This window comes from Triticum aestivum, chromosome 5D (genome assembly GCF_018294505.1).
Source record: "Triticum aestivum cultivar Chinese Spring chromosome 5D, IWGSC CS RefSeq v2.1, whole genome shotgun sequence".
In the NCBI taxonomy this organism is placed as follows: domain Eukaryota; kingdom Viridiplantae; phylum Streptophyta; class Magnoliopsida; order Poales; family Poaceae; genus Triticum; species Triticum aestivum.
The window spans coordinates 339,331,414-339,346,142 of NC_057808.1; the positions used below are offsets into that span (position 1 = coordinate 339,331,414).

General features: G+C 47.8%; 1 protein-coding gene across 1 annotated transcript; it reads left to right on the plus strand.

Annotated features, from left to right (window-relative positions):
- Positions 1-4,087: 4,087 nt before the first annotated feature.
- Positions 4,088-14,304, plus strand: LOC123120585 (gamma-glutamyl peptidase 3-like; the record flags this gene model as incomplete). Its single annotated transcript, XM_044540590.1, has 3 exons — positions 4,088-4,771; positions 4,860-4,948; positions 14,295-14,304. Coding segments are annotated over exons 1-3 (783 nt in total), but the record flags the coding sequence as incomplete, so codon positions are not given.
- Between the last annotated feature and the right edge of the window lie 425 nt (positions 14,305-14,729).

The window sequence follows — 14,729 nt, forward strand, 5'->3', positions numbered from 1 at the left end:
CACCGATGACTCAGAATTAACTTATCAGGAGAAAAAACATCTGATCGCATTTTGTACTGATCTTGAGAATTACAATATCTGTTATCAAACTCCTCCACATTATGGTCAATACGTGTCACTAGTGCACGTGTTGAACTACGGTAACATCCATGGAGATGCCATGGTAAGATTTTTTTACTATTACGACATCCGTGCATCTTTTGCATACTTCTATAACTGAACTACATTGCTAACTATGAAGTTATTACTATGTTTTTCAATAGAAAATCCCAAAGAATTGTGTGCCTCATCTGATATTTCAGAATGGTCGCCTTGATGTTTTGAACATACGGCCAGGTCATCCTACGAATCACACCTGTCCATATCGTATTTCTAAAACCGGTGAAGTCATGATAATCAAAGAATGGGAAAAAGTATGGTCAGTCATAGGGAGGTTCTTGGAAGCAGCATTGTGCGAAAGGCAAGAATTGGAGACAGGATAATCTCCATTCTCCATAATGGAGAGTCAGGGCCTATCTTGTTTTATGCTGTTTTACCTAAGAGAAGGTAGTAGGTCCTATGAGAGAGAAGTAGGTCCTAGGTACAATGTTTATTATGTGGTACAATGTGTTAGAGTTGATGATAAGGAGGAGGTGTGATTATGACTAGTGACCAACTTGCTATGTGATGTCTCATTGATGAAAACGATGATCATGAGGAGGTGTTATATGACAATGATGTATTATGATGATAAGTTGTTAATGATATGATGATGATGATGATGATGATGATGATGATGATTGATATATATTCTATAATTGGGTGAAAGAACCGCATATTAGTTTCAAGTGGATGTCACTTGAAACTAGTCCACGGTTCTTTCACCCAGTGATGTAATAACTCATTATGATGTAAAAACAATCTCTAAATTGCTGCTGTATGAAAACTTGTATAAAGGTGTATGAATACAATATGAAATAAAAAAATATAATACAGAATAATAGTAGTAGCACGGGCTGCGAGAAGCGCTACTACTAAGTGGATATAGCAGTAGCGTGGGTTAACCCACACTACTGCTAACCTTTAGCTATAGCGCCGTACCAGTAGCGCTGCCGCCCGCGTTACTGGTAGGCCTAAAACCCGCGCTACTGCTAGGTTTTTCCCTAGTAGTGCCAAAGGACCACGCTACTGCTAACCTTTAGCTGTAGCGCCGTACCAGTAGCGCTGCCGCCCGCGTTACTGGTAGGCCTAAAACCCGCGCTACTGCTAGGTTTTTCCCTAGTAGTGGCAAAGGACCGGCACACCAGAATATCAATTGCCGCGGATGAAGAAATGCGTAGAAAGGAAGGATTCAACTTGAAGACACACAAACATAAACGGACAAAGACCGGATCCGGATAGATCCATGGAACACTATCACCGACTGAATCCGTGAGATCCGCCGGAGACCCACCTGCACACGCCCTCCGACAATGCTAGATGCACCACCGGGACGGGGGCTACACAGGGAGAACCTTGTTCCATCTTCAGGAAGCCGTCACAGTCTCATCTTCCAAGGGGGGCAGCCCGGTGCATGTAGCTCCCGCTTGCGCAGGGTCCGGAGAAGGGTCCGACCACTTTGGGTCTATTGTAACTGTCTCATCTTCCTAAACAGAACAAAAACCCTAACAAAATTCAAAGAAACATTTAAAAATGAAGCCTTCTCACTGACAATGGTTGGGATGCATCCGCCTCCAACGCTAGGGCCACCAGAGAAGATACGGACAGGCGGCGCCAAAAGAAGGAGGAGGAACCCTAGGCTTTTTTTGAGAGGCGGCGGCGGCTGGGTGTCGAGGCTGCAGGGTACTTTTTTCTTTGTTTTCTCCTCCTACTCTTGTGCTTGTTCTGTCATTGTCGTCCCTAAGTGGTTTCTAGACCTGCTTCTTAAAAAAAGGTTCTATGAAGAGAAGAACATGGTGCTTCAAGAACAGACGAGTAGAAAGAGGAACAGACTTAACGGTTTCAGCACAACACTACCGTTTTACTAGACACTTGTTGATGGCAGCGACTATTCATTGAAATATCTGTACCCCCAAAACAGTCCCATAGAAACATGTATAATGCTTTCCTAGATCATCTACAGCAGTACTTGGCAAATACAACCCCTTAAACGCCCGCAGACGCGCCCGAACGCGTCCGCGGACACTGACCGGTCAAACCTCAAATTTTCCTTCTCACAACCCTACACCTCAATTACCATACCTCAAATCCATATAAACTCATGCGACTACGTGACGATGCATTACACACATTGTCCGGCTACTACATCACTAACATGCCATCGGACTATCAAAATTTGGCATGTTTGGCTATGGTGGACAAGATCATCCACCGCCGCCCTTGCCCTTCCCGGTGCCCTTGCTGTCCTTGTCCCGGAAGTATCGGTTGAAGACGCGGTAGGGATCAAGCCGGATCTACTCGTCGCCGGAGCTGTTCGACCCGTCGTAGTCCTCTTTCTCCTCCTTGGGTGGCAGTCCGACCATTGCACGGACCGCCGGATTCTTCTTTCAGGTGAGGGCGCACGTGCTCCTCTGCTTTCTCGTCTTTACAATGCGGGCGCGGATGGCTTCCTCCTCTATGGCAGCTCGCGCTACCGCATCAGCCGCCTCCTCCACCGCCATGTTGGCAGCAAGGTGGGCCTCTGCCGCCCTTATCCTCTCCTTCCAATGGCGGGCACACCGGTCCTGGTGGGACTCATACTCCGTCGGACCGGTGATGGGGAAGGAGAGATTTGAAGGCTCCCGGGACCGCGATGATCCAGCCTCGAAGGATCTGAGTGCCCGATGCACCGACGCTATAGAGTCGCGCCGGACAGATCCTGCCGTCGGCCGGGCAATGTCCTCCCGGGAGCAGCGGAGTGCTATGCAAATGGCCATTGCCTCCTCCAACCCGCACGGGATGACACCCCAGTCGAGGATCCAGACTAGTCGGAGTCAAATCCGATCTCCGCCATGCCGGAGAAGGCCGGAGATCGCCGAATGAGGGCAATGGAGTGAAGTGGCTAGGCTTTTGTCCGGCGAGCGGATGTGGAGGAATATTTGTGGTATCGGGTGGGCCAACATGGGCCAGGGACGACGTGACGGACGCGCCCCATATCCGCTCCATATTTAGGCTGGATATAAGGGATGCTGGTCAGACCGGGCGTTTGAGGGTCACGCCCGGAGCGCATTTTCGTGACAGGTCAGTTACCGGGCCGTCCGCCCGGACGTTTGAGTGAGTTGGGGGCGTCCGGCTGTAGATGCTCTTACCATGCGAATACAAATATGTGCGTACTGATATACGTGCGCGAATACATGAAATACACAAACAAATTTCTGAATTTTGATGCGGATCAGTGTCCCACAATCTGCATGTCCCTCCACTTGCATATATCATATATGTGCTCTGAAATAATACAAATGGAGAACTCTTCAAGCAGCAGTTTCATTTTTATGTCGATTGTTGTACTTTGTTCTTCATGTGATGACTTAATCTCTCCATTGGTCTCAGGCTGCTAATTATAACTTCCAAAACAAATGAGAAAGCTCGATTTTTTTAACGTGGAGAGCAAAAAAAGTGCATAGAGATCTTGAACGGCTCTTTTACAAAGTCTCCGCCACAACACCATGTCAGACGGCTGCTGACTAATATGGCGACCCAAGACGACCCGTCCGGCTCCGTAAAAAGTTCCTCCACAACACCATGTCATATTTGTACTGATCATATCATATAATGGTAGTACAAAATTGGTCGCATGCATGATCGACCAGAGAAAATGTCGGCTCTTCTTAGGCTGCCGATGGATGTTGTGTTGGTCGTGTCAGACAAAGAATTTCAACCATGCATGGTCGTCCATCCGAAAAGGAGTCGGGTCTCCCCAAAGCGTGCTTGTTGTCGCCATTGATTCTCTCCTCGTGTTTACGTACTCCCATTCTCTCCAGCTTCCGATCGACCTCTATAAATGCCAGCGATCGTCTCCAGCTGATCAATCACTACAGCCAATCCTACTCATTAGCAAAGCGCTATAAGCTCAGCCCTGCTTGGTCTAGCCTTCTCCTTCCTGCTGCAAGAACTGATCCGGTAGTCCGCCATGAAGATCGTGGCAGCTGATGATCAGCCAAGGAGGGGCAGGAGGTACGCGCTGCTGCTGGCAGCGCGGGACTCGGAGTACGAGCTCAAGGTGTACGGCGGCTACTTCAACGTCTTCGTGAGCGCCTTCGGCGGCGGCGGCGACGTCTGCGAGACTTGGGACATGTTCCGGGCGGTGGACGGGGAGCTCCCCGACCTGGACGACGTCGGACGATACGACGGCTTCGTCATCAGCGGCAGCCCTTATGACGCGTACGCCGACGAGCTGTGGATACTGCGGCTGTGCCTCCTCGTCCAGGAGGCCGTCGCCGCCCGGAAGCGCGTCCTCGGCATCTGCTTCGGCCATCAGGTGGTATGCCGCGCTCTCGGCGGCCGCGTCGGGAAGGCCAGGAGGGGCGGGTGGGACATCGGTATCCGGGAGGTGGCCATTGCGGCGACGCTGCCGCCGTGGAGGTTCCTCGACGCGCTGCGGGACCTTCCCCAGTACGCCAAGATCACCGAGTGCCACCAGGACGAGGTCTGGGAGGCGCCGCTGGGCGCCGACGTGCTGGCGTCCTCGGACAAAACCGGTGTGGAGATGTTCTGCGTCGGCGACCACGTGCTGGAAATCCAGGGCCACCCGGAGTACACCGGCGACATACTCCTCAGCCTCGTCGACCGCCTCTCCACCAGCCAAGCCATCACCGTGAGTGCTTCCCTCTAGCTATGTGGTGCATGCATGATTCCATCGTTCTTCCAGGATAGGATCTGATTTGCTACTTTGCACGTTGTAGGTGCCGTTCGCCGAGGAAGTGAAGAGGCAGCTGGAGGCTACTAGCGCTGACAGGGAGTTCTGGCTCAACCTCTGCAAAAGTTTCCTCAACACTGAAGAATTATAGACACGCATATATGGTCATAAATAAACCATCTACTGGCACGTAGTACTAGCAGCGTGGTCTTATATTGGATTAAACAAAGCTTGGTAGTCAGATTATGCGCAGACTCATGTAGATTGTTGTCATCATCTAGTACTTCCGAAAATGGTCGTACATTTTCGGAGGGAGGGAGTATCTTTTTATACTTAAAATGTTGTCATTATCAGGTAGGGACAGAAAAATTCGAGAACAAGTAGACGGGACGCTGACTTTTGGTTCATATATTTTGGGAACCCCGCTTGGACGCAGCTTGAAAATTATGGCCACAAAATGAATCTAGCTAGTGGGATGGTTATTTCCTGTTTACTACTACCTCTGTATTAAAATATAAGATGTTTTTTAGTTTTGTATAGTGCATAAAAACCATCTTACAATTGTTATGGACGGAGTATTTCCGAGTGAGATGATGTGCTGAACTAAGACCAGGAAATTCGCTCCTAGCTTGTGAACGAAAGCAAAGTAATTCACTCTTTTTGACGCGGAAACTGCCTCCCGGGTCGCTCTCGTGACTCTGAAGTGTAGAAAGTATAGTGCTCACAGACTTCTACTTCAGTCAAAGTAATTGTCGCTTAAACGATAATAATATATATAAATTGATGATGTGGAGGGCTTAAATGTACTTGATGTTTTGGGATTACATGTGCAAGGAAATTGAGTGTGAATGCTTGCATGTGTTGGAAAATGGAATATGTAGGGCTTACACGCACTTGATAACTAGATGATGCCGCGTGAATTGGTTGATAACATGAGAAATAAAATTAAAATGGACCGACTAATGATTATGTGACTGTAAAATTATTTCGGGTCAGACACTTTTTCATTTGCCATTATTTCTGATCAAGCCAACACAAAACAACCATATATAACAAGGGTTAATTATCCTTTTGCCTTCAGTGGTGTCCATGTGCTCAGTTTTGCCCTCAGATGCGAATTGTGCTCAGTTTTGCCCCTAGTCCATGCACAACAACTATGACGAGGCCAAACGGCCATATTTGAGTCCATTCCGTCCGCCGGCGTTAGTGGTTGTGGGTCCGGAGTTTACACGTGGGACCGCGTGGACGTGGGTCCGGTGCTGACATGTAGGCCCGTGCAACTAAATCCCCAAATCATTCTAGCTCACTCTGCCCATCCGCCGGCCGGCTGTCCTGCGCCGCCGCCGCCGCCACCTGCGCCGCGGCCAGCACCTGCCCCGCCACCAGCTGCACGGCCTGCTCCGCCGCTACCGTCCTGCGCCTACTCTCCACGGCTACCTGCGACGCCCGCCACCTTCCTGCGACGCCACGGGTGGGGTGCCCGCCACCTGCTCGACCCGCGGCGCGGCCTCCTTCCGTGCGCCCGGCCAGAGCGCTCAAAGGTAGGGGGCTGCCAGAGCTATTTGAACTTGGAGGAAGAACCCTAGGGTGAAATGGCGAGCAGCGGCGACCCCGGAGTATTTGGCGAGGCAGGCATCGGGCCGGAGATCCTCCGCGTCCACGACTGGGTTCCCGAGGGGTAAGTCTCGCCTCTTGTTTAGATTGAGCTTAGTTGTGCATTTGAACACTCGATTCGAGTAGGTTTGCCCAATTAGTGTGCTAATTGTGTCTCTGTTTTTCGCCGGTTAGGATGGAGTTGCGGTTTGCTTTCATGGTGCACATTAGAAGGGACCGGTACATGTTTGATGCAAAGGATAAGAAGAAATACCAAGGAGGTTTTGATTATCGGTTGCCAATGGCTAGTAATTGGAGTTTCAAACAATTTGGGGAGGTAATTTGTAGCCAATATCCTTGGGGTTTGCTTGATGAAGTGGTATACAAATACTATGATGGGGAAAAGAATTGGGTGACAGTTACTAATGATGAAGAGCTAGCTACCATGTTTGTTAGGCATAAAGAGAAAGATAAATTTCATGTGAGGCTGCAAGTTGATGTGCTTGAGCAGGCATTTGGACCTAGGATGACGGGTGCAACATCTCGGGGAGAACCAAGTCGTCGTAATGGCATCTCTAGCCAGAACAGTTCAGTTGGTGCACGGCGACGTGGTGGCTCGACAAGTGTGGGCAACAGCAGTAGGGTCCCCCTTGAAGTGGAGCCTGATGACTACAATTCTGGGGTTGATGAAGAGAAGCTATATTCTGATGTTATTCGGAATTTAGGACGGGCACCTCAGACTGAAAACCAAGATGAGGCTCACAATGCAGTCAGTGTGGATGATGACGCGGTGGGTGAGGACGAAGACCTTGCAGCTGTTGAATGGGACCCTTTGAACCCTCATATGGAAGAAGGTACAATTTTTGCATCCATGAATGAGTGTAGAAATGCACTTGTGACATACTGCATCAAGGTAGAACGTACTTTCAAAGTTGACAAGAGCGATCAAGTACGTTACCGAGTGCACTGTCCGACTGAGGGTTGTCCATGGAGGCTGCTCACATCTAAAATGCGGAATACCACTCATGTTCAGGTCAAAGTGAACCCTTTTAAGCACACATGCCAGGAATCAACCCTTAGGAAGGATACAATCAGTAGAGCCAAGTCAAGATGGGTGGCAGAAGAAGTAAAGAAGTGGGTGAAAGAAAACCAGCAAGTGGGTCCAAAGGAATTGCAGAAGAACATCAAAGATAAGTTCAAGATAGATTTACCATACATGAGGTTGTTCAATGGTAAACAACATGCTATGGATTCTATTTATGGTAACTGGCAGGAAAGTTTTCAATTGTTGTATTCATTCAAAGGTGAAGTGGAGAGGACAAGCCCAGGTAGTATTGTAGATATTGATCACCACACCGTGGAGTACACATTCAGGGGAGTGACAAAGACCAAGGAATGCTTTAGGAGGGTTTTTGTCTGTTTTGAGGCTTGTCGCCGGGGTTTTTTGGCAGGCTGCAGGCCTTATTTGGCTATTGATGCCACTTTTCTCACAGGGAGGTTTAAAGGACAGTTAGTAGCAGCTTGTGCAGTTGATGCACACAGTTTTGTATTTCCAGTTGCCTACGGTGTGCTGGAGACAGAGTCTGAGGAGAGCTGGACTTGGTTTTTGCATAATCTGCGCCGGGCTATTGCACATCCCAATGGGTTGGTCATTCATACAAATGCCTGCAAAGGTTTAGAAGTGGCCTTGGACAATGTGTTCCCTGGAGTAGAGCACAGGGAATGCATGCGTCACCTTGCTGTAAATTTCATGAAGAAATTCAAAGGAAGGGTGTATACCGACAATTTATGGCCAGCATCTTTGACTTGCAGTGTGAAGAAGCTCAACTACCACTTGAGGCAGTTATACATGAATCCCAAAGTGAAAGAATACTTGGAAACACACCACTCCAAGTTATGGGCCAGAAGCCAATTCAGTGAAGTGAGCAAAGTTGACTATGTGCACAATAATCTAGCAGAGTCTTTCAACTCAACGATCCGGAAACTAAAGGGTCATTATGTGGTGGATTTGCTTGACAGGATAAGGATAGAATACATGCAGAAATTTCATTATCGTGCAGGAATAGCCGAGGCAAAATTCATGGGCCACATTATCATACCTGCCGTGATGAATGAACTGAAGCAGAAGACAACAGGCTTGGAAATGAACATGACTCTTTGCTCGGGTACCACAGCAGAGATATCATATTTGGATAAAGAGAAGAGGGAATGGAGATATCCAGTGGATTTAGAAGCTAGAACTTGCAGTTGTAGGCAATGGCAGATAACTGGGTTGCCATGCATTCATGCCTTGTTTTTCATCACTTCTCTCCCAGGTCCAGCAGGGAACATACAGCAGTATGTGCATGATTACTACTCTGTTGCAAGGTTCAAAGCCACATATGCTTATGCCTTGCCTGCTATGGAGGGAAAACAACAATGGGAGATGGTGGACCCTGGATTCAAGCTTTGCGCTCCAGTTCTGAAGAGAGCAGCAGGTAGACCAAGGAAGAGTCGAATCAGACCTCGCAGCGAAGGAGCTGGACTTGGAGCGAGGAAGCGTAAGTGCACAAGGTGTGGTGGGTCTGGTCATTTCGGTAAGTATTGTGATAACACAGTAGATCCAGCGTTCGGAGAGAGTTTTGATGAAGGCTTCGATGAAAATGTTGGTCAGCAGCCGGTTGCCTCAACAGATGATGAAAATGATGGTCAACAGCTGGTTGCATCAGATGAGGATTTTGACGAGGTTCCAAATGATGATGGTCAACAGCCGCATGATTTTGACGATGATCCAAAATATCCTCCAAATAATGATTCAAGTGAGGCTCCAAATGGTGATCCAAGTGAGGCTCCAAATAGTGATCATGGTGATCCAAGTGAGGCTCCAAATGGTGATCATGGTGATCCAAGTGAGGCTCCAAATGATGATCCAAGTGAGGCTCCAAATGGTGACCGACCTTCTGTTGTTGTGAGTTCTGCTAGGTATGTAAATCTTGCAAGGGTCAAATACTACTGTACATTTATCACTTGACATGATCTCATTACCGTTTATGTTTTGCACAGCTCTATGATAGCTTTGAAGAAGACGCGCAAGGTACCGACAACCAAGAGAAGAAGAGAAGAAGCAATGAGCACAAGGTGCATGAGGAGCAAAGTGATGGCAAGAAGCTCAAGGAACAGACAGAAGCCCCAACGCCATATATGAATAATTATGAAACATTATGAATAAGGGATGATGTTGTATTATGAAACATTTATCACTTGACATGTTGTATTTCTGTTGGATGATGTTGGACCTATGTTAGAAGTATGTTTGACATGATGTTTAAATATCTGTTGGATGATGTTTGAATGAGCACATGGTTTTTCCTTTTTTTTGATTCTTTTGAATTTTTGTTTTGCTCATTTAAATTCTGGTCAAACCTAACTTTGACCAAGATTTAAACAAGTCTAAAACATCAAAATGAAAAACTAAGCCTGGATCCTTCTTAGTCAATCTAAAATGAAGCTGTGGTGAGGTTTTTGAAATTTTCATGAAAAATGTGCTAAAAAGAGGGGTCCAAAGGTAGGGTAAATGGCCTCATTTCTAAGCAAGTTTTTTTTCGACCTTGTCTAAATCAGCCAAATAACTTTCTTACACATATATTCTATATATACAGACTATGTGCGCTGGTTTTTCCATTTTTTGATTTTTTTTAATTTGTTTTGCTCATTTGAATTCTGGTCAAACTTAACTTTGACCAAGATTTAAACAAGTGTAAAACATCAAAATGAAAAACTAAGCCTGGATCCTTCTTAGTCACTCAAAAATGAAGTTGTGGTGAGTTTTTCGAAATTTTCATGTTCATTTCCCCAAAACACTTCTCTTCACTTCATACAAGAGAGTTTGAGATACTCGAGATATCACACAATACACATGAACTTATCGTTTAAATGTATGTAAACCTTGTTTATCAACTTACATCGTTAGTATATGACATAAGAAGACTAGGTGCGCAGGTTTTTTATTTTTTTATTTTTATTTAATTTATTATGCTCATTTGAAATCTGGTCAAACATAGCTTTGACTGCTCCAAACCCCGCTAACCCTAGCGCTGAACAAGGACCGTTCATCTAACCCTAGCGGCAATCAAGGGCCGTCGATCTAACCCTTCTAGAAGGAATCTGCGGGGAGGAGGGGGGCGATCCGCGAGATACAATCTGATTGGCTGGGAGATTGTTTTTTTAACAAATACCAGGCGCGCTGGATGGACCGTTGGGCCGTCTCGTTGTCTAGGCCTGAGACCGCAGTAAATAGCCCGTCTCAGCCTTTCCAGGCCTTGCATGCATGGGAGGCGGCGACGTGGGTTTGCATGCGCGGGAGGCGGCGACGTGCATGCATGCGAGCGAGGCGAGCGAGGCGCGCTAGGCGAGCTAGGCTAGTAAGGCGAGCTAGGTGGTTCAGGGCAGTGGTTCAGGGCAGCGATTGACATGCACCGCCCGGTCAAAGAGCTATGCAGTGATTCGGATGCACGCACGCGCCCCATGCATCGTTTTCGTGCAAAAATTTAAGAGTGCAAAACGTAACAGATACACACACGCGTCCGGATACACACACGCGTCCGGATTCACACACGCACCGTTCTCATCCTTTCTCTCTTCCTCTCCCACCCACAGGCCTATAAATGGGGTGCCTCTATTCCTCTCCCACCCACAAGCCAGATCCGATCCATTCTCTCCAACTTCAAACACCTAAGCGACCGAGCCCTCCCCAAGCGAGACCAAGTGAAGATGCAGTTCAACGGGCCGACCTTCAACCATCCGCATGTCGTGCCGGAGCTGCGCTACCCGCCGGGCGTGCTCGTGGAGAGGGAGCTCCGTGTGTGGGCTATTTCAAGGTGGAGGGGTTCCGTCGAACTCACCCGCGCCTTCCTCAGAGCCGGCTATGCCCACCTCCCACGGGGCTCGCTGAGGATGTTCACCGTCAACGAGGTTCGTGACCGCGGCGGCATCCTCCTACTGCTCACGGTCACCTTCACCAACCCGTTTGACGCGCGCGAGCTCCTCGGCCAAGTCTTTTGGTGCGGCTGCGAGGCCATCTTCTTCACCGTCTACAACATCTACACCAACTACGAGCGCATCTTCCCCGCTCCAGGCCAGATGCACTCCCTTCCCTACGACGAGGAGGAGGAGGTGTGAAGATGAAGACGGTGTTGAAGGGGCGCGCACGGCCAAGGTGGAAGAAGCAGGTCAAGATGAAGATGTTCAAGCCCGGAGTCAAGCTCGTCATGTTTCGTTTTTTATTTTGTTGCTTTTCTATGTCGTGTCGTGTCGTGTCATGTTTCGTCATGTGTCCGTGAACTGTCCGTGAACTTATTATTGTTGCTTTTCTATTGTAATGGTGTGTTGGATCTTATCTAAGTTATTAGGGTTTATTATGTGTGTTAAAAAATGTCCGTGCCCAAACATATCATTTCTTCCCTAAACCAAGTCATGAAGTTCGAGAACTTGTGGTTTTCATTAATGAAAATCGGAGGGGGTGAGAAGCCCTCTGTTTCATTCAAAAAAAAGTCATGAACTAACATGCAAATTTATTCCCTTTAAATCCTAAACCAAGTGTCACTCTAACCCTAAACCAAGTGCCGCTCTAACCAAAATCATGTGGCAGTGCAAACATACATTTTCAACCTTCCAACCCTCCAAAATTTCAGTGCAAAACAAAGGAAAACCACTCTCACGCGTGTGCAAACATTCATGGTCTCACTATTTTTTTTTAAATCACAGTCTCACTATGTATACCTTCCTTCCCTACCCATGTCAAAGTCTTGCCATCTATCCTAGCGGTTACCAGCGCAGCTCTAAACACCACAAACCCACGCGGTCCTGGGTTCGAGTCCCAGTCGCACCAATTTTTTGTGCATTTTCCACCCTTCATTTTTTTAGACAAATTATTTTTCTCTCAATGTAATGCCCTTAAAAAATGTTCATTTAGTTTGGCACCAGGTGTAAACCTCTACCAGAGCTGAGGCACATTTTCCATGACATTTTGGTCTTTGATTTAAACCACGGTGTATTTGAATTGGATTAATTAACAGCTCCAAAAAATTTCTAACCTTAATTGTTTGGCTCCGGTATAATTCAATTAGCTTCCACAAAAAGTTTCAGCATTATGATTTACTGCCTAAATTAAATCAGAATAGAAAACAGAAAAATACGCAAGAGAGCCCCCGAATGGGCCTAATTGGATGCAGTTGGCCCATTAGTCTAGCCTGCACTTGGCTCTATGCTCTGAATTTGGCCCAAGAGCAACCTTTTTTTGGACAGAAAGGCAGAGCAGAGAGCTGCATTTCATTGATCAAAAGTTTCTGAATTCCTCATTTCTTCTCTTTTTTCAACATATTTAAATGTTGATCACTTCTTCTCTTTTTGTTTCAACATTTAAACAACTTTAACCAACAGTTAAACTAGGTGAATTTATCATACAATTTCGATATTACAAATTCCTCCATAATTCATGCCTTTCCATACATTTTCAACATTACAACCAGTGCGATTACCATACCTACAAATGCCCAAAAGTATTTGCAAATGGGTATTGGTAGTGCTTGATCTTCAAGCTTCCTAACCTTCTTCTTCAACATCCTAAGCTCAACAGCTAGCTCTCTGTCAGTGCGTGCTTCGCCCTCCATCTCTTCTTCCGGAGCTCGTGCTGCGGCCACTGCCGTTCGTGGCAGCATGCGCAACCATTCTTCATGCTCTTCTTGCAGTTCATTCATCAGAGTCTTGGCCAGAGCATCGACCCAAAGAAAGAAGCATGTCACCTGCATGAACACCAAACAAATCAACCCATTGCTCAAAGATCCCGACCATGAAAATGGTGCAATTGCCCCAATTATTACCCCATTCTCGCTGCACACGTAGAACTGACGATTCTGGTTCCTCAGTGTGTGAGAAACCCTTCGATCAATGCTCGCCCGGCACCGCGGACAGACGAAGACAGGCATGTCCACACGCGCCCGGCTCTGCATCCGTGAGGTGGCACGGGAGCTTGAGGAAGACATGGAGCTCGGAGCCGAAGGGGATCTCAATGCCACCGCGCCCTCCACAGCTAGCTTCCCACCGCCGCGCCCTCCACAACTAGCTTCCCACCGCCGCGCCCTCCACAACTAGCTTCACTACAAAAAAATACACTTCCATGATGATACGTGTTTGTCACAGTAGGTCGCGTTTTTTGTCATGCATGTACATCCATGACAAATTTATGACAGAATCAAGATAGTCATACCTGTGCTGTCGTAGAAGTGTTCCATGACATTACCAAAATTATCATCACGGAAGTGTCCCCTTCCATGACGATAAATCGCGCGTCACAGAAGTGCTTTCGTCAAGGGTGACCGACACGTGGCATCCACCGTAACGGAACGTCGTTAAGCTATCGGGTCGGGTTTTGGATCCGATAACCCATTAACAGCCCCGACCAATGGGGATTTTCCACGTGTAAAATCATCATTGGCTGGAGGAGACACGTGTCAGGTCCGCGTTGGCACAGGTATCACTCATCCAATGGGCGAGACGCGCCTATGATATGTTGACACGTGGACCGGCCCATCAAGTTTAAATGGGCCGGCCCAACTGAAGGCCCACAAGATTTTGCGGACCATAATGGGCCGGCCCAGCTAAAGGCCTACGAGATTTTGCGGACCATAATGGGCTGGCCCAGCTAAAGGCCCACAAGATTTTGCGGGCCATAATGGGCCGGCCCAGGTAAAGGCCCACAAGATTTTTGTGTGCCATAATGGGCCGGCCCAGGTAAAGGCCCGCAAGATTCTTGCGGATCATAATGGGCCGGCCCAGCTAAAGGCCCACGAGATTTTGCCGACATTAATGGGCCGGCCCAGCTATAGGCCCACAAGATTTTGAGGACCCTAGTAGGCCGGCCCATTAACTGGCTGCCATGTTTTGGGCCAAATGCGGCTCATATTTGATTCGGTCCATTAATGGCCTGCCACGCTCCGGGCCTAATAGTGGCCCATATGAGATCCGGCCCGTTAAAAGCCTACCACGTTCTGGGCCAAATTACGGCCCAGATCAGGTCCGGCCCTTTAAGAGGCTTTGGGCTCAATTATGGCCCATATCAGATTCGGCCCGTCAACTGGACACTATGCTTTTGGGCCCACTTGCTAAAGGCCCACTTAGTAATTCGGCCTGATATTAGTTTTGGCCTGTTAAAGGCCCGTTTAACATTTCGGCCCTATATTAATTTCGGCCTGTTAAAAGCCCGTCATATAGTTGGGCCTAACTACGGCCCGGTTTGCATCCGGCCTGCTCGCAGCCGATATCTGATTGGGCCAAACAAGGACCGAGA